Source organism: Rhincodon typus, unplaced genomic scaffold (assembly GCF_021869965.1).
Source record: "Rhincodon typus isolate 14 unplaced genomic scaffold, sRhiTyp1.1 hic_rhity00001519, whole genome shotgun sequence".
Classification (NCBI taxonomy): Eukaryota; Metazoa; Chordata; class Chondrichthyes; order Orectolobiformes; family Rhincodontidae; genus Rhincodon; species Rhincodon typus.
Genome location: NW_025967157.1, coordinates 3,909 through 25,000, shown reverse-complemented (window position 1 = coordinate 25,000; position 21,092 = coordinate 3,909). Strand labels below are relative to the sequence as shown.

The 21,092-nt window shown below is 38.8% G+C and overlaps 1 protein-coding gene across 1 annotated transcript; it reads left to right on the top strand.

Annotated features, from left to right (window-relative positions):
- Window positions 1-99: 99 nt before the first annotated feature.
- Window positions 100-20,233, top strand: LOC109932694 (5'-3' exoribonuclease 2-like; the record flags this gene model as incomplete). Its single annotated transcript, XM_048592596.1, has 11 exons — window positions 100-344; window positions 1,047-1,154; window positions 5,383-5,472; window positions 6,510-6,582; window positions 13,497-13,580; window positions 15,740-15,834; window positions 15,915-15,994; window positions 16,560-16,616; window positions 16,742-16,810; window positions 18,360-18,491; window positions 20,097-20,233. Coding segments are annotated over 11 exons (1,170 nt in total), but the record flags the coding sequence as incomplete, so codon positions are not given.
- Between the last annotated feature and the right edge of the window lie 859 nt (window positions 20,234-21,092).

The following is a 21,092-nucleotide window of genomic DNA, read 5'->3' as shown; positions in this document are numbered from 1 at the left end:
AAATAGGATCAACTTGCCTTAGTTTCAATGGCCAGATTATTAGAGACTGCAGCTTGGTCCTGCTTTAACATATGCTGAGGATAAACTGCATTTGAGGAGTAAGGGAAGCTGAAACACAACTACATTTCTGTAGGCTTTTAATTTGGGTTGTTTCCAGCAAATTTGATGTGCTTCATTTCATCAAAAAAGTCTTGTTTTTACAATACAGGCTTTGGGAAGAGGGCTGGAAGCAACGTTACTATAAAAACAAGTTTGACGTTGATGCTTCTGATGATAAGTTCCGCAGAAAAGTTGTGGCATCATATGTTGAAGGTCTGTGCTGGGTTCTTCAGTATTATTACCAGGTATGTAACCTTTTCGTTCGTGATCTGTTTTATCAGAGTTAAGTAGCAGCACATGATAGATTCCAACTTGAGAATTCTGGTGGACATCAAAGGGGAGGGAATAGTATTGGGGAATTGAGCATTTATCTTTCCCTCCTAAAATAACTCATCAGACTGGGAACAAAAACCAAGTTGCTGGAAAAGCCCAGCAGGTGTGGCAGCATCTGTGAAGGAAAAAACAGAGTTAACGTTTCGGGTCTGGTGACCCTTCCTCAGAACTGGGCACTGTCAGATTGGACAATGTCTTTCTCCTACATTCCTCTGATAATCCAAGTTACAGGGAGTGTCCCAGAACATTTCATTGCAAACATCAGGAGATGGGTAAGAAGAGACTTGAAAGCAACCAAGAATAACCCAGCCAGGAAAAAGTACTCCAGGCTGGAAAGTCTACATTCTCAATTATTAAAACAATTTCTTGTGGATTTTTTTGGCCTTTGGAACATTCTGAAGTTGTGGTAACTGCTGTTTGCAATGTAACAATTCAGTGCATACTGTGGAACGTGTGCCCCTGGAGAAGCCAAATGTGGTGAATGATTCTATTTGATGGCGTGTGTAGTAGATTTTAAGGAGTAGGGACCATATATCATGAGCAAGGTTCCTCTATTTAACAAGATTTCCTATGAAACACATTTTGTAAAATTAAAAACTAAATTCTGTTAACAGGGGTGCGCTTCCTGGAAATGGTTCTATCCATTCCATTATGCACCGTTTGCTTCAGACTTCACGGACATTAAAGACATGCCTTCCACATTTGAGAAAGGAACAAAACCGGTAAGATTCAACTCTCAGAAATAAGTGAGTGCTGCACTTTATGGTAATGTATCGGCTACTGTGTTAAAATGCTTTCTGAAAAGCTTATAGCCTCGCGATATGCAAGTTAATGAACTTTACAGTTACCACCGGTAACCAGTTGGTCTTTGAGTGTGATTTGAAGGAATTCCTAGTATTGCCACATAAAGATTAGGATGATTTTTTTCTTTTTATTTCATCCCCTCTATATACAGGAGTGAAAATGATTGTCTCTCCATTATTGTATGTATAGTGTTGATAGCTAGATGTTGCAGAATTGTTACAGTGGCTCACATTATACTTGAGAAATGGGCATGGATATTCTGCTGACCAGACAGCAGTTATTTCAGCGTATATTGGAGTTGCAAACGGGGATCCTGCAGAATCCCCATCATTGCAGACTCCAAACGAACTACCTAAGAAATTGAAGATTGCACTGGGCAATCCCACCATTCTTAGAACCCTTCCAGAGGATCTAAGTAAATCTGACAATTAGAGGATTTTGATGAAATTAAGTAAATTGTTACTCATGTAACGTTAGGCAATTAAATATTTAATCTAGCTCCAGAGTAACTGTTGAACTGTCCCCATTCCTATGTCTCGCAAGCCAACTGTATCTCCTGAGATAGCCTACACATCTGATTTGACACCATCCCATGCTCTATCAACAGACCAGATTTCTCCCACCCAAAAGACCAGGTTTTTCCCATCCAGGCCAACCTACCTTAAACCCTTTGTGTTACAGCTCACTGGGTTAGGGTGCTGGTAATCAAGACCTGATGTTTCCAGAATTGTCACAAAAGTTAAAAATTTTAGTAATTCTCCAGTTTAGCTAATTTTTTTTTCCAACGCAAGTTGATAGAAAGCACAGACCCCAGGCTTCTGAACATAACAAGCATTACTATTTATTACAAATAATTAGACTCTAGCTACAGGTAAATGATTATGAACTGTCAGCAAATAACTCTACTGGTTAAAACACTCATCCTCTTATTAGCTTCCCTTAAACATGGCTATAATCAGACATGGACAGGAAAAACACATGGGTGTTATGGACAAAAGGAAAACAGTTTAGTGGTCCCTGTTGACAGGATCTGCTAAGATGATTTTTGTCCCGGTCAGAATGCAGCTCTTGGTCTTCCTTCTCTGGATATTTTCACTGGTGGCTGGTTCAAAAATTTATTATAGTTCTATGACATGTTAAGAAGTCACAACTTAAAGGAACTGCTCAAGGAAAAGTAAACTGATTTTCTTCAGGCTCGAAGGGCTTTTACTCCACTTAACAGAAAGAGCTCCTGACCTGATGGAGACTGGATGTCTTCCCAAGGTCTTGTTTGCAGCCCCAAGCTGTTCAGCTACCACCTAATCATATAGTTGTTGGCAAGCAGAAAGCCTTCATCAAAGATTTGTGGACTAGTGACCAGTTATCAATCAGCTCCTTGTTCTGGCTTACAGTCCTGTTTGTAAGCACCCCTTAGCTCCAGGTACTCTTAAAGATACACTTGAACTACTGCTTGAATAAGTAGCTGAGTAAATGGTGCTTGCAATATGTGTCACTTTACTTACTTTCAAAACACAGTAACCCTTGATGATTAGAAGTTATTTCCCCATTTAAGTCCAAAACCAAAAATACAGAAAAAATAAACAGATAACCTCATCACTTACCCTTGCCATCTTGCGCTATAGCATCCTGCCTACTTGGTATCCTACCACATGACACCTTGCCACCTACGCACTTGACATCCTATCCTTTCCCTAGCTTGTACTCTACTTATCTGGCTTATGAACTTCCCAGCAAGCATACTAACCTCTCAGCAGCCTAACATTGGACTTAACTTAATACTTAATGTTTAACAGCAGCTGTCAAAGTGCTTGTTTAGACCTTTAAATGTGAGGATGCGACACTGACTGCTATGAAAAGGATTTCCTGTCTCCAACAGAGCTGCGCTATGAAATAACTGCCAGAATGGAGGTATAGCTCCTATCAGAAATCTGGCCCATTAATGTATCTCTCAGGGGGGTACACACGTATTCATCAATCTATAATTATGTACATGCCTGAGTTACAGGTCTGTACATGCTTCTTGACTCCAAATTGGCTCTCAGCAGCCTAATATTTACCTTTTCCTTTATAAGCTCCTATGCTTTCACTTGTGATGGACCAAAATTGGCTGCTGAAGACATCATTATTTATGTCTATTGTCCAGTAACTTGGGACAAGACAGATAATGCTAGATGAATTTTTACTTGCTACAAGTTATTCAGTTTCCACCAGTTTGCCATTTGCGTTGCAACAATTGGCAGCTTGCTATCAGCCTGTTCGTGAGCTTCAAATATTTGATGGATTTATGTATTCATTTTCAATTAAAGTTGTGCCAGAAAGTTAAAGCTGGAATTCAGCAATGCAAGTGTCTTTTATAGTAATGAGATTTATGTTCCTGTAATGCTATTCAACCTTGCTAACTCAAAGAAAATTACTGAAACTGTGATGCCTCATTTCTATCTCCCAAACCAGTCATTCTTTTCTTCACTGTATTTGTCTAAGTACCTGATTTGATTCTAAGTCACCTCTTGTGTGATTTCTATGTTTCCTTCTCAATCCTAAAATCTCTCTGTTTAAGGAAATAGACTGTTGGGCATTTTGTTTACCAAGATCCCAAATATCTCACCTACTCAAAGTTCCAAACTGAAGTGGGTGAAAAAACTGTCTTGAGCAGCTAAGATGTCCTGCTCCAGCAAATGCCAGGACTATGGACTGAATCTTTTAAGGACCTGAGTAATATGGGCTATGGTAGGACTTGTGGTGGATTCATGTGCTCGGTCCAGCAAGGCCTGTCTTGATATTACAAAAACAGAAATTGCTGAAAAAGCTCAGCAGGGCTGGCAGCATCTGTGGAGAGCAATCAGAGTTAATGTTTCAGGTCCTCAGAATTGATGATAGCAAGGAAAATGTCAGTCGATATACAGAAGATATGGTGTGAGGAGGGCATAACGAGTAAACGAGTAAAGGTGGGGATAGAGCCCAAAGAGAGAGAAGAACAGTTAGATAGGCAAAGGAATGAATAACGATCTCGCTATGATGGTGAATAGCTATTAATGGGGATGGTTAGTGGCTAACAATGGGTTGTGTATAATGGCAAACTGTGATAGCAAGGCTTGGTGTAAGGGGATACGGGCAAGGACATGGGAGAGTTCTAGCCCTAAAATTATTGAACTTGATATTGAGTCCAAAAGGCTGCAGGGTCCCCAAGTGGAAAATGAGGTGCTGTTCTTCCAGCTTGGGATTAATAGAATCGAGAGAGAGATACTCCATCGGGGTGTGGGAGGGGCAAGAGTGATCTGTCTTTCCTCTCATGTCAGATTAATTATTTTTTTGTCAACTTTTTTGTAAATTGTTCATAACAGCTTTTGTAGAGCCCAGAACCCCCCTCTTTACCTTTCCCACTCTTTGACAAATTTGAAACGAGAATATCATTTTCCTTTCACTTCTTGGACTCTTTTGTGTTTGCTCTCGGTCCTAGACCCCCTCCTGAGTGGTACCTGTAAATTTGTTCAGGACCCATAAGTGTGAATTTTTAATGCTAATTTAACACTTGTAAAATTGGTTCTCTCTTCCTTTGACAATGTACGAGTCTCCCCTAATTTTTGCCTGGTGCACCTTTCCTTTGAGAACCTTCAGGTTAACTTGATTTTGACCAGTCTGATGCAAAGGAAGTTTGCTATGGAGCTGCCTTTTATTAATCTGTTGTTTGTGAATAAATTTTTTAAAAACTGTATGCAAGGCATATAATGTTTAACTGAGTTGTAAGTGAGCTGGATTCATATCCTGATACTATAGATTTTCTAACTGTCCATTTACATAGTGTCTGTGAATATTCAGAGCTACATAAGCTTGCAAGTTTGATGCATGGTTTGGTAGATTGTTCACCACAGATGTCTATCTTCAGTCCTAATTTAAGCTTTACATTTTCATAACCTCTTTGAACACCTCTCCTACCCCCAAGCATCGATGAGCCAGGTTTCAGCATTTGTTAAACCATTACTCTCTATTGTTCTCTACTCCTTTCGTTTCTTCTTTTCCTTTCACTTGCCCAGCTTCTCTTTCTATACAGAAGATTAATATTTTTAAGCAGAACATTTTGTCATGTGAATATAAACTGTGCTGTTCTGAATGTTTACACTTAAACATATATGAATCTTTTGTTTGCAGTTCAAACCACTGGAACAATTGATGGGAGTGTTTCCTGCAGCAAGTGGCAACTTCCTCCCGAAGACATGGCGGGCCCTGATGGAGAATCCGGTGGGTTTTTTTCAAATAATGAAATTATGGCATGAGAGTAATTCAAAATGGATAATTTGTGTGATCTACCTATGTAAATATATACATAGATACTGTAGATGGTGATGAAAATTAATATTTCAAATTTACAACTAGTTTTTAAAATTGACTAATTTGTGATGCAAAGTACGGAATTTGGTGCTCTGACAGCGACCACTTTAAAACACATCTATTTCATTACTTGACCTTTGTGTCCAAATTAAAATTTTCATTCTCCCTTCTACATTAAGGTTAAGTGTACAATGTAATCAATCAATTGTTGGAATAGTCAAACCAAATAACAGCTTGCAGTGTATTGTGAGGTGAGAGGTTTAGATGATACAAAAAGTGATGTACTTATTGTACTTCTCTAAGAGGGGTTATGTAACCTGGCTTTCACTAACATGCAGCTCATCAAAAATAAATGTTGTTGACATGACTTAATTGAAATAAAATTTAACGTATACAGTAAAGAAAACATTGCATGACTTGCAGCTAACCGTCACTCATTTCAAAGCTAACTAACTGTAACACAATTAATGCTAAGTTTTGTTCAAAAAGCCTCAAGGGCATTACTGCAAGTATAATATGTAATATCCCTTGAACTATGATCTTTCTCATCCTAATTACCATTACATTGAATTTTTTTTTGCATGTGAAACTCTGTTTTAATCTTAATTGTGATTTGCAATTCTTCAGTCACTTAATTTTCATAGGAAAGTAATAGATCTTTTGGACAAAATGCTAATGTGTCCTAATGAGAACAAAGATTGGTATAAATAGTAATTGTAAATGCATATTCCTGTTAATTGCTTGACAAATAGGCTGACAGGAATATATTGAATGATTCCTCTCAAAATTTAACATGTATAGACCATGAATTTTATTTGAATTTGCTCCATATACTAATATAAGATTCTCTTTTGGGGGGTGTGAGGGCAGGTGGAATTTCATGAGTATATTTGTATAATTTAAAATTTTGCGGACGGCAGATGAAAGAAATATTTTTTTTTAAATAGGACTCTTCAATCATTGACTTCTATCCAGATGACTTTGCTATTGATTTAAATGGAAAGAAATATGCTTGGCAAGGTAGGACTTTGGATTTCAGCATATAGTCTATTATCATAATATACTTGTCTGAATATTGCGATATTAAATGTAAATTGAAGGCAGCTGTGTTTTGCAGGCATTTGTAGAGAAAGCATTAAGATATGCATGACCCAGTGTTCAGATTAAAAGCAGAACTAGCTTTGAGGCAAGGTGTCTAGTTGTGAAAGTAATTTGACTGTTATGATTCATGAGCTGAACAAGGATCAACAATGAGAGGGTGATTATGGCTGGTATTATTGACAGATGAATGAGAATGTAATGGACTAATTCTTTTTCTGCTGTTCCTTACTTGACCGGGCTATTATAATTGGATTTTTAAATACTTTTGTTTTCTCTATATCTAGATATTTAGTGAAAGACTGAAATAAATATTAAGCTGCTTGATGCACGATTCAAAATTAGATTTTTAAATGTATAAATTTCGGACTTGGTGGAATTTGAGTACTGTGAATAATTCTGTTCTCCAAATTATAAAAGAAAATGTAGGGCCAACAGAGAAGGTTCCAAAAAAAATTGCTGGCAAAATTATGTAATTAAGATGTTCTACCTGTTTAGAAAGATTGACCTGACTGGAGTTCTCACCTTGAGAAAAGTCAAGACTGAAACAGGACCTGTTCGAGGTCTCCACGATTGATTAAATAGTGGGTGTAGAGAAGATGCTTGTAGTTATGGATAAGGTCAGAACTTTTTAGCTCATAAATTTCGTTGCTGATAAAATGAACAAGGAGCTAAAGAGAACTTTCTTACCCAGCAGACAATAAATGTGTGGAACTTGCTATGACAAGGAATAGTTAAGTTGAAAAGCATTGGCACACTTGTGGGAATCTAGGTAAACAAGAGGAAGCAAGAATGACAAGGATATGTTACTGGGGGTGGCTGTAGGAGGTGAGAGGGGGTTTGAGTAGCGGATAAACAGTTACACAGACCTGCTGGACTCAACATCCTGTTTCTGTGCTGCAGAAGCATTCATTGTATGCAAATCAAAAGAAATATGCGCAACAGATATGCTTGAAAATGTTCAAGTAGTTTTTCATAATCTGCGCTTCTGTAGTAACTTATTTCCTATTGCAAGTCACAACTGGTTTGGATGATGGTGTCATTCCTTCTCCATGGTTGATTGGAATGAGCTGCTGTTATGATAGTTAATGGACAAACTTGTGTCTCTGTGTGCGATAATGACAGCGTCTACTCAACATGTGTTTATGGAGCTTTCTCACATATCAGTATGTTTTTGTATTGCTGTAATTGATTTTCAAAGCATACTTGACAATCTTGCCTGACTTGGTTACGCAGGCGTCATCATGGAAACTAGGAAAGACTAGACGAGTTTAATTTGGTTATCATTTGCACTTCAATGTAGCAATTTCTGACAAGAAAACTTTTTAAAAATGTGAAAAACTATAAAAGCAGTTAGGACTTTATCTACAGCTTCCTGAACAGGCATTATTGAAACATCTGGTTATCAAAACACACTTCTAAAAGTGAACTGATTTTCTTTTATTCTGTGCCATCTTGCTACCTCACCAATGTTCATTGATCCCTAGTCAGTTGCATTGTTCATCTGGTACACAAAGTCAGATTCTTACATAAGCAATGGATAATCTTCAAAGAATTATTACATGCACTAGAGCAGGTATGCATTCCTTCAGGGCGCAGAATGTCAAAAAAGGGCAGTCAGCAGTGCCTACCAAAGGAGTTCAAGATTGCATAACAATAAAATAAACTACCTATAAAGTTGCCAGAAATAGCAGTAATTCTGAGGATTGGCAGTTAATAAGAAACAATAAGGGTTGACCATGAAACTGAGAAGAAAAGGGAGAATAGCAAATGCATGCAATCTATAGAAAATGCAGAAACGGTCTGTAAAAGCTTCAAGAGAATTTTATCATGGGAATAGAAAATGGCACAGAGGCTAAATGATTACTTTTTGCCTGTTTTCACTGAAGAAGATATCAGAAATCTCCCAGAATGAGAGATCTAAGTGGCTAGGGAGAATGAGGATGGAAACTTACATCAGTAAAAAGATTGTACTGGAAAAAAGAATGGGGACTGAAAGTTGATGTGTCTCAAAGACCTTATGATGTACATCCCAGATCACTGAAGAAGTTAGCTATAGAGAGAGTCCTTGTATTGGTGATCCGCTTCCAAAATTCAATAGATTCTGGAATGATTTCTGTAATTTGAAGATTCCAATTGTCATCTTACTATTTAAGAAGGGAATGAAAGAGGAAATGGGGAACTGCAGACCTGTTAGCCTTATACAGTAATAGGGCAGGTGCTAGAATCCGTTATCAAAGGATGGGATAAATAATCACCTAGTTTATAAAGATCTAATAGAACAATGGCGTCATGGATTTGCAAATGGGAAATTTATGTTTAATGAACTTGGCAAAGCCAATAAACATTGTATTCTTAGATTAGCTGATGGCTTTTGGTAAAGTTCCCAATATGAGATTGGTTAGAAAAACTAAAACATGTAGAATAAGAACTAATGCATTGGCATGGATTAATGATGTCCAACAGATAGAAAATAGAGTCGGAAGAAATGGGTTATTCTTGCATTGACAGGCTAATAGGATGCTGCAGGGATCAATACATGGGGCACCAGCTGTTCATATCAGTGATTTGGAGTTGGGGACCAAATATAATACTTCCAAATTTGCAGATGATAGAAACCTAAGTGGCAATGTGTGTTGTGAGGAAAATGTAAAGTGCCTTCAGGAGGATTTGGACAGACTTAGTGAATGGGCTAGAGAATGGAATATGAAAGGAAAATGAGGTTAATCACTTTGTTTGGAGAAACAGACATGCACAGTATTTCTTAAATGGCAAAAGATGAAAGTGCAAATGTAATCTGGAATCTAGATATTCTTGTTGGTAAGTCACTGAAGGCTAACGTGCAGCAAGCTACTAGAGAGGTTAATGAAATGTTAGCCTTTATTGCAAGAGGATTTCAGTGCAGGAGTTGTGAGATCTTGCTTCAACTGTATAGGAATTTGGTTAGACCACACCTGGAACGTTATGTGCAGATTTGGTCTCCTTCTGTCAGGAAATCCATTATTGTCAGAGAGTTCACCAGGCATGTTTGCGGGATAGCGAGTTGGGCAAAATGGGCCTGCTTTCTGAGTTTCGAAAATGAGAGGTGACCTGATCAAAACCGACAAAATACTTAAATGGATGGACAGGGTACATTTGGGTAAGATATTATCTCTGGTTGGGGGGGCTCCAGCACCAAGGGGATCTTATTTAAAAATTAGTGGGATGTGCTTAGGTTCATAGATCAAAGAATCCCTACAGTGTAGAAACAGGTCCTTCGGCCCAACAAGTCCACGCTGACCCTCAGAGCATCCCACCCAGACCCATCCCCCTATAACCCACCTAATCTACACATCCCTGAACGCTATGGGTAATTTAGCATGGCCAATCCACCTAGCCTGCACATCTTTGGACTCTGGGAGGAAATGGAGCTCCCAAAGGAAACTCCACACAGTCACCCGAGGGTGGAATTGAACCCGAGCCCCTGGCACTGAGAGTCAGCAGTGCTAACCACTAAGCCACCATGATGCCTTGAAGGGGAGCATTTTACTCAGGATTTTGGGCATTTGGAATTCTCTACCACAGAGTTCTCTGGAAGCTAGCTCAGTCTTTGAGTACATTTAAGTAGAGATTGATAGATTTCTGATTACCAGTTATTTACATGTTAGTAGAGATGGGGTAAGTAAAAGACATTAAAGTGTTTGATCATGGTACTAAATGGTGGGGCAGGCTCGATGGGCAGAATGACGTCCTGATCATATTTCCTACACTTGTGCAGATAATTAGGTACCATTTTACGTTGTGTATAGAGGTTAGTGCAGAACTCGGAACCCAATCTCTGTCGTGTGGGATGGTGGTCAACTTCTTGATAACACTTGTGATCTCTCCATGACGCATCCTTTCATAGCCGATGATCTCAACTTCAGTTGGAACACAAACAGTAGCCACCTGTGTCTGGATGCTGTTGTGATGGTTTATATTATGCAAACCCAGCTTTCTGACAAACAAGCTTTGGTTACTAAAACCAGAGTTGCTTTCAAGAAGACATTGCAGTCCAGCAGTCTGTCCTCTTGTTTATTGCCATATTTGCTGATGTGCTGCTGATGGTGCTTGGCAATGAATCCATGAAGCTTAATCATGCAATCCTCTCTTGAGGTTGCAGAATTTGTTCACTACCACTGCCACTCTACCAGTGTGCTTGTTTTTACTGGTCAGCCCAGACTGCTGCTACCTATGTTGAACTGGTGCAGTCTGAAGCTGGATCGTTAAAGGACCTGAACTAATCTAGGTCCTTACTGCAAGGCCATCTGTAGTATCTCCCATTGAAAGCCAGCAGCTTCCCACAAGTGATGTTGCACCCACTGAGACAGCACTGTATGGAGAGCTATGCCAGGAAATGGCACCCACAAACATGCATTAAATTATTTTTAACTTGAATTTATGGGGTATGAGCATGACTGTCTGGACCAGCATTTATTGCTGTTGAAGGTGGTGAGGAGCATCCTCCTTAAACTGTTGCAGACCATTGGGTGTAGTTAGATCCACAGTGCTGTTGGGGAGAAACTTAGTGGATTTTTTATCTAGCGACTATGGAGGAATGGCAGTATATTTCCAAGTCAGGATTTTGAGTGGCATGAGGGAGCTTGTTCCCATGTATCTGCCACTCTTCTACATGATAATGGCCAAGGGTGCCAAAGGACTGTCTCAGGAGCCTTGATGAATTTCTACAGTACATTGTTTTGATAGTACTCATTGGTGCTACTAGGTGTTGGTCATCTTGAGACTGAATGTTTGTGGATGGAGTGCTAATTAAGTGGGCTGCTTTATCTTGGATGGTGTCAAGCTTCTTGAGTGTTTTTGGAGCTGCCCTCATCCAGACAAGTAGAGAGTATTCCATCACACGCGTGGTAGATGGTAGATGGGGCGGAGGTTTCAAGAGGGCATTTCAGTTGCTGCAGGATTCCCAACCTCTGACCTACTCTCGTGGCCTCGATATTTTTATGGCTAGTCCTGTTGAGTTTCTGGTCAATGGTTACCACCAGGATGTTGACAATGGGAATTCAGTGATGGTAATGTCAAGGAGCAATGTTGTGAGACACACTCTCGTTGTGAATGATCACTGCCTGGCCCTTGTGTGGCACAAATGTTACTTGCTACTTGACAGCCAAATCTTGGGTATACTTGCTGCATTTGCATATGCGTTGCTTCATTATCTGAGGAGTCATAAATGGTGCTGAACGTTGTACAATTATTAGCAAGCTTTCCCACTTCTGACCTTAGAGGGAGATTGTTGTCCCCAGGACATTTTCCAGAGGAACAAATGGTGAAATATCCTAGACCGAGATGATTGATTTCCAACAACCACAGCCACCTTCTTCTGTGCAGCCTATGACTAACCAACAGAGAATCTTCTCCCCACTTGTTCCCATTGAGTCTAAAGTAAAAGAAAACTGTGGATACTGAAGACCTGAAACAAACAGAAATTGCTGGAAAATCTCAGTTGGCCTGGCAGCATCTGTGGAGAAAAAGCCGAGTTAACATTTCAAGTCCAGTGATCCTTCTCCACTCAGCCAGCTGACATCACTCCTGCGTCTGCGCATGCATGAGTCTATTTCGGCATTCTTAATCGCCCATTTGTGGTATGCACACCGTCCATGTTTGACTGTTGGACAATTGTTTATGATTTGTGTCATGAAGGAATGTACTTTTGCCTAAGGGAGTGAGCCTTTTGTTTCTATGGTAGTTTAAATGCAGCTGTGCAAACATCATGACTGCTGTGAAGGTACCTGAGTGATGGGCTCTGTTTTAATAACTCTCAAGCTGAATATTACAGTAGCGCTTAGGGCTAACATAAGCAAAGCTATATGCATGCAATAAAAGGTGCCCTGTATCATTGGGAAGCCTTCATTCTTATCAAATTGCATCCTCACTTCTGGGTTCTTGCTGACAAGAGAGAATGAAATGTAAGTGACTAACTTTATGCAATAGTGAATGGCTTAATAGTACGTGTTGCATCTGTCATGACCTATGACTAAGAAAGGGCTCCAGATAAATAATAGCTCATGGGCAAGGTCACCTGCACAGCCACTGGCAGTGCCATTTTTTTCACTGCTCAGCTGTAACTTGGAAGAGTTAAATGAGGACCTCCTTAGTGAAATGGAGGTGGATTGTTTCTCACTGAGGCACTGCTCAAGGAATCACTTCCAGAATATTCAGAATGGCTATCACCATGAATGTGAACACTTCCTCCCCGCCTCATCCCTCTTGCGGCAGGTTGGCCTTCACTATGTGTCCTCTGCTCATTCTCCGTATCAATACTGTAGGTCAAAGGAAATGCAAAATACAAAGCCATGTCTGGAAACAAGTGCCATATGCATAATCCTTGATATCAAACCAACGCCCTTCAGCACACATTGCAAGTTTCCCCTGTAGATTTCACCTTTAGTCAATCTTGGAAACCACTAAACCATTCCCCCACAATTGCAGTATAGAAAATGATTGATAATTAAATCAACTAAATGACCTCTTTAAATGCTACAACTGCTGGCTTGTTAATCATGTTGCTGAGCCGTCGCTGGAGAATTGAGCTCCAACATGACGATGCTGATGTTAATTCAGCCTTATATACTAGTGTCACCATCTACTTATTCTACATAGTTCAGACACATGTCCCTCTGGATGTGCAAATACCGTACATTAAAAACATTGTGCTAAGAGAATTTGATAGCACTTATATCCAGCTTGGATGTCCATTATTTATAAAATTAAGATGTTAACTGGAAATTCAACTATTTGTTCAAGCTCATATCTGGCTTAGTTTATTTTCCAGCACTGATTTATTGTTCATCTGCCATTAGGTGTTGCACTTCTACCATTTGTTGATGAACGACGGCTTAGAGCAGCTCTGGAAACAGTTTACCCTGATCTCACTCCTGATGAAAGTAAGAATTATGATAACTGCATTGGGTTTACTGGGTCGTTGTTGAGGTTTGAGTTTTGCTTGCATTAATATGCTTCAAAAAGTCAATAATGGATTGATGCCTTTGATTCAGTATAACTGATGTGCCCTTGATGTATTGAATATATACTTTTTGTTTGACAGCACAGTACTTGAACATTGCTGTAAAAAGACCCACTTTGTCAAATTTTTTCATCTTGCACTAATCAGGACAATTTGCAACAAAAACTAATGTAAAGGGGAAACCAGATTTACACATGTGCGTGCACGCGCACATTAACACAAATTGCTGGAAAGGTCTGGCAGCCGTGGAGTGAAAGCAGAATTAGCATTTAGGGTCCACTGACTCTTCTTCAGAGCCTCCTTTGTGAAGAAGGGTCACTGGACCCGAAATGTTAATTTTGCTTTCCACAGATGCTATCAGACATGCTGAGTTTTTTCAGCAATTTCTATTTTTGTTTCTGATTTCCAGCATTTGCAGTTCTTTGGATTTTTGTACAATATTTTCACTGTTTAAGAGGAGGGTGCTGTTTGCCAACCAACTGAACTCTGATTGGTAAGTGCATTATCATGGAGAATATGCCAATTAAATGATGACTGACAGTTACTGCCAACTTTAGTTAAATTTTAAACCAGGTAAATTGATTCTGATTGGTCAAGGTATTGCGCTGAGAAGTCAATCAAAAAATTGACTGATATCTGTTTGTTGAATTGAAGCATGCACAGTTAGTGTACATGTTCTTTGTGTTGCAAAGAAGAGTCCAGAGTACGAATATCTGTGGCTTCCAGTACACACATGTGCCATACTGCGAGACTGACTGACAGTCCTAAATTGGTTGTCAGCCAATTCTTTGCACACACAAGATTATTTAGCAGATGTTGTCCAGTCACTGAATCATGTCGACTGATGGCATTACAGTGAGTTCTGCAAGCATGAACTGGTTGGGTATAGCGAGCAGTTCAGCTAAAGGGATGTGTGGTTTGATACAATCCCATGCGTCTTTGGTACAAATCACCTAAATATCTAGCATCTCACCAGCACTAAAATTCATAAACCTCACTGATCTTTTGTGTGATGGGTTGACGTCCTTTTGGCTTGATGGCAGCATTCTGTTAGTGGTGCATGTTAGCAGTACAAAACACCGAACTTCACCCATTGCTCAGACCGTTGAGATTTTACCCCTCCAGGTTAATCTGAGTCAGCCTGCGTACTTCTCAGGACCTAATGTGATGGCCCTGGATCTGTTCATGAGTTTGTGCAATAGAGAAATTATGGGTATACATTATCCCACAGTTTGGTTTTGATGTGGTCTATTTCAGCATCTAGCTTGCTCGGACCCTGTTTTCTGATCTGGTCAATCTTGCAGAAACTGCAGATGTGTACTAGCCAGTGAAGGTCACGCCAGTCAGCTAGTAGTTGTAAACCCTCAACATACTGTTAAACAGTTCATGTGATTCAGTGATTAGACAAAACTTGCTAAATAACCCTGAATACATGAGGAATTACATTGACATCCAATTTGGGATTGTCACTTGGACGCACAGTGTGGCACACTTGAAAGTACTGGAAGCTACGTAATGAAGACTCAGGGCTGTCTTTTCTTTTAAAGGCAGAAAAAATATGTATGCACACTGTCTGTTTCAGCTTAAAATAGGTGATGACCATTTTATGATATTTATTTTTCCAGGCAATGCCTTGACCAAACAGTCAGCGTGCCTGTTTTAAAATTTAAACAAAGTTTGGAAACTAACCGTGTGTCATTGTGTAACTGAGATTTTCCATGGTAATGCTAATCAGAGCCAACTTGTCAGCCAATAAGTACTCCTGTCATAGTACATATATGTTGTTTTCTGTTTATGTTTATGTTTCTCACATATTGTCCTGATGAGTGTGAGATGAAAAGTTTTGACAAAACGTATTATTTTCAGCATTTCTTGAGCTTCTTAGTGTAAGGTGTCAGATAATATTTTAAAAATGGCTGTCACGTTTATGGAAATAATAGGGTTGATTATAAGCCTCTTGTGGATCTCTGCTCCAGTTACAATATTCATAAGTAAACATAACACTGCATGATTGAATCCTGAACAAGGGATGCTAGAAGTAGTTGAATAGAACTGAATTTTTGAATATCTTGATTTTAGTTCGACGAAATAGTCTTGGAAGTGATGAGCTGTTTGTTGGAAAACACCATAAGTTGTTTGACTTCATTGTCGAATTGCAAAATAGTGATGCTCAGGTGGGTAATTTGTATAATTTTGTTGTTTCTCACTGCTTTTTAAAGTAAGTGCCCTTACTAAATTAAATTTGTGATTATAGGGTGTAGAGATGTCTCCTGAACTTTGCCATGGTATTAAAGGCCTTCTAACATTACAGAATGATGTAATAAAGCCAGGAAAGTAAGTCTTCATTTTTGTTTAAAGTATAGGGATTTCTTAATAATATACAGATATATCAACAAATTGCTAATTTTGTAATCCATTATGGTTGCCTGTATAGACAGTTGCGGAGGAGAATTATGTCTTCAAAATGTTTAAGGTTCATTTAATGCATTTAAGGCTAATTTGCTATAAAGAGTTGTTTTCAGTTCTAAAGGCACCCTGACTAGTTTAGTGCTTGATTTTGAACTAGAAAGTTGGCATCAGAATTAATAGTTGCTTGAACAAGCTTGTATGTATTCTTGGATATGTGCTTGCATAATTTTCTACTTGGGAAGAAAAAGCATTTTTTAAGGTGGTGCTGGCATGGTTAGGCAAAAGGATGTATTTCCTTGTGCACATAAATTCTGCTGAATTGGGAAGGTCACTAGCTCAATGCTCCAGTTTTAACTGAATGTGAATGTAGAGAGAAGTAATTGAGCTTATAAAGATAAACCAGCATGGGAAGTCACATCTTTTGTAAATGATTGCCTGAATTTTATATATATGTATATCTATATATCTATGTATATAAATTTACTTTTAGAACAGTGGAATCTACTATACCAGCATTGCAAGACATTACCCAGAATAACGCATGCAGGTGAGTGGAAATTTTGTTCGCTGTACTTACTCTTGCTTTTAGTTTTGCAATTATTCTGTTTTGGTTGATGTTATGCATGATAAAAGAAATCTGCTTTATGCACACTTTCACTTCCTTCCTTGCAGTATGTTATTCAAGGATCCTCAGTTTGAAGATGGCTATATATTCAAAGCTTCTTTCTTACCTGGAGCAGTGTAAGTAGCATTTTTCAAAACAAACTTTTCTGACTTTTGAACTTTGTTTAAAAATATAGCATTTGAGGGAGAAGCTTTGCATCATGAAAACAATTTGGCCGCCAGTGGTTTTTATGCATTGAGAAATCTGTTAAAACATCAACATGCACATGCTTATGAAAACCATAGAATCATTCAGACAACAAAAACTTGTGTTATTTCTCTGGTCTAAATTGAGTTAGCCAATTTAGTTTCTCATGGTGATTTGATTAGAGAGGAGAAATAAGGTTTGCTGAATGTCCACCTATACCTGTTGGAACCGCAGTTCTTTGAATAACATCATTGTCGGGCACCTGTAAATGCCTCAGTTCTCACAACCATATAACCATACAGTATTATCTGGGCTGAGTTGAGAAAGGTTCTGCTGCTTGCATAGCTATATTCCACTATTAACTACCTAATTTATGGAAAGAACATATAGAAGGGAACAAAAAGTATCAGTGTTGTTGAAAAGTATGTCAGTGGAAGTTAATACTTAGGATGCATCTATAGGTTGGATGCTTGAAATGTTGCTTTCTTTCATTTAACAGCCATATTTCTGGTTGTTGTGAGTGATGTATTAATAGAAAAATGCACAATGTGCAAGGAACAATTACAAAAAGGGAACAGAAAAGGGAACGTGAGGAAAGACAAATGGATTAAATAGAGGATTCCAAAGGTCTTATCTCCAAGGAGGATAGTTAAATCAATGGTGGGACTGCTTTCGGAATTCTTCTGTAGACGGAGGGCATTATTAGCATACCTGTACTTTGCAGCTGACTTCAACTTTACAGATCTCTGGTTGATGTTTTCTGTATTATTTTGGAAACCTGATTTTAGTCGGGATGTTAGCATGGAGGTGCCCAGGATGAGGTACATTTTGTGATGTGAAGAGGAAAACACTCAAAGTTAAGGAGAGCTCTGAAACAGATTCTCAAAATTATTAGCGATTTCATCATAACAAGTAGGAAGTAATGCATTCCCTTACAAAGTCTGGTGATAACCAGAGCTCTCAGATTTAATATTATTGGCAAAAGTACCAGACGGAAAATGAGAAAATTCTTCACACAAATTATGTTGTGGAATGTCCTGCTTGAAAGGCTGGTAGAATTAGATTTCATAAGAACATTTTAAAAGATAATTGGCATGTGCTTATAGAGAATTAATTTGTAAGTTTACAGGGAGAAATTTGGAGTGTGGAACTAAATTTGGAGAGCCCTTTAGACCAACAAAAGCAGGACAGGCTGAATGAGCTCCATCTGAGCTGTACTATGTTTCTGTGTGATAATTATTAACATTTGGAACAAAAATAGGAAATGCTGAAGAAACTCAGCAGGTCTGGCAGCATCTCTAAAGCGAAACAGTTAACATTCAAGTCCAGTGATGCTTTGTCAGAATGGACTGGACTCAAAACGTTATCTCTGTATCTGTCCTTACAGATGCTGCTAGACCTGCTGAGTTTCTCCAACATTTTGTTTTTGTTTCAGATCGACAGCATCTGCAGTCATTTCGTTTTACTTTTCTCTTTCAGAAAACCTCCAAAAGTGTTGAAACCATCTGATTGGGAGCAATCTAACCAAAAGCAGCCTTGGAGGCCACGACTCGGCTTTAACCCAAATCGGCATCAAGTACACTTGGACCAAGCAGCATTTAGAACATTGGGGTATGTAACATTCCAAGCCAGCAAATGTAAGAGCTCAGTGAAATAATTTGACTAGCAGGATTATTTTAGCAACTGTCGTGTTATCCCAGCAGCTTTGATGTTTCTTCCTAATTCACTTGGGATGCAGAGTTAAGGCAGGAATCATGTCCCACAATGCTGCTTTAATATACAATACTGAGTACCAAACCCGCTCCCCGCCACCCCCAGCCACATGCATGCACACACGCATACCACCCCTACCTAATAATTGATCTAACTCCACAATTAAACTGTCTGTTTTTAAGAACATTTATTCTCTGGAGAGTGAAGTGGCAATCAGATTATTCACATGGTGACCTATTCCGATAACCATCAGTCAAACAGGTATCATCACTGCAGCCATTGCCCTTTTTGCCACAGTGAAACCTGTTGCAGAGTTTGATGTGATTAACTCAACTGTTGGCTGAAAACAATGTGTTCAATACATTTGCTCTTTTAATAATTTTGGGCACAACGACCTTGGTATTTGATTTTCAACAACAGGTTAAACAGAAATTGGAATGCGAGTTGGAACGTTTGCAAAATTGATCTTGTAAATACTCAAGGGACATAATTTTCTCCATCATTAGATAGAAATCAGCCTTTCCTCTGATTCATTGCGAGATTGGCCAAGGGAGCAGAGTATATAAATCCTTTACTGTCAACCAAGTAATGGTATTGATACAGATTTTAGTTGATCTTGAAGCAGCACCCAAACTCCTAGACCTATTTGGTATGAAAATAGCTTTTTTTCCACATGCAAATTGCAGGCTCCTGTGCAATTTTAACATTTTGCAATGTACAGACTATGTGCCAGTACCTATGTGGGTACAGCAAGACTGAAAAGTCGCATAGTGTGACATTGCATGTCACATTCCCAATGACAGTGCCAGTGTTTGTGTTCTACGTGAACCTCTTCCTACCCTTCTAGCATGTGACATTCTTTTGATTCTTTGTTTATCTAGCTTCCAGTGAAATGCATAGATGCAATTCATCTCAACTACTCCTTATCCTACTCTGTGGCTGGAGAAACTTCTTCTGAATTCTCTATTGTGTTTATTTGTGACTGGTTCATAAATATACAGTATAGCTCTCGAGGAGGTATTAGTGACCATCTTACATTTATGCCCCAAATTCTGCACTTGGAAATGTCTTCCCTGTGTCTGCTTTGCCAAATTCCTTCATAATTTTAAAGACCTCCTTCAGGATCCCCGTACCGTGATTATCTGGAGAAAATAGCTCAAAATTTTCAATCCTTCCTTTAGGCTTAACCACTCAGTTCGGTTTGCAGTCATAAATCAGTAAAAACTTGGCTTTCATTATGAAGTTTTGCTGTGGAAAATTCAACAGTACTGTTTTGGATATTGAACTTGGACACTCGGGTGTTAATATTTAGTTTTGGGAGCCATGTTTCACATCCTTCAAAGCTGCAGGATATGGATCATTGAGAAAGCTATTGGCTTCAGTTCCAATCACTCATAGCAAACTACATTCTTATATTTGTTAAATTGTTTTAGCATAAAAAGAATAACCTAGTTTGTATTATATGGACCAAGTGTACATATTGTTTCTTTAATTTTGTTTTAGCCATGTTATGTCAAAAGATCGCTCTCAAGGAGGAAGTGGTGTTTACAGTTACACCCCTCCACCTCTTTATCAACAAGCGAAAAATTCTCGGCCCCCATTGATGAGAGCACCACCATCTCTTACTGTCCCATTGCCAAGTAAGTTATTTGACAAACCTGATTTACAGATTAAGTAGTAAATAATATGTAAAGTAAGGCCTAAAATTGACAAATATAGGATTCTGTTTTACATATGAAAAATAAAACTTGTGTAAATAGTTAAGCACTCTAGGCAGCGACAGTAAACTTGTGGCCTCTTGGCATTTTAGTCAGTGCCCGTTTTGAAAATGAGTTGCAAAAACTGATAAACCTATTTAAACTTCCCTTGCTGATCTCCATGCTGGCTGAAATAGTAAATGTTTCACCTCAACAAATTCACACGGCTCTTGCAAGTGAATACCCAATCTTCTCCAAATGCTAGCATATGTTGGTGGTTTACAAGAACATGCACTTTTCCTGCAACTTGATGTTTGGAACTCCAGTTGGAGTCCCCTTCTGCAGTAACATTCAAGCTGTCCTAACCAAATAATATTCTCTAAGATGGTGATTGTACTTATTCCACCTCAGTGGCTCAACTGTGCTACAGGTTTTGACATAGTTAAGCGTAGTTTCCTTTGTCTTATCCGTCTTAGTGGGGCTGCTCTTGATATGTTTGACTCTCAGTTGTCAAGTCCTTGATACATTATTAGAGCAGAGGCTTCTGTTGCTAACCCAATGTAAAAACTCTAGAATCCTTTGACGTTCAATTTTTTTCTGCTACAGACAGCTGCATCTGAACTCATGACATTAGCTTTCACTTGTATGTTAGTGATGTCTTCTTTTGTGTAAAATCTCAGCCATTGCATTCTTGCTGTATTGTCAGATTGCTTGTCCTGCATACAGTCTTAGATGAGTTGTGATAAATTACAGCCAAGCTTTCAGAAGAACCAACAGATGTATCCAATTCTACCTCAGATTC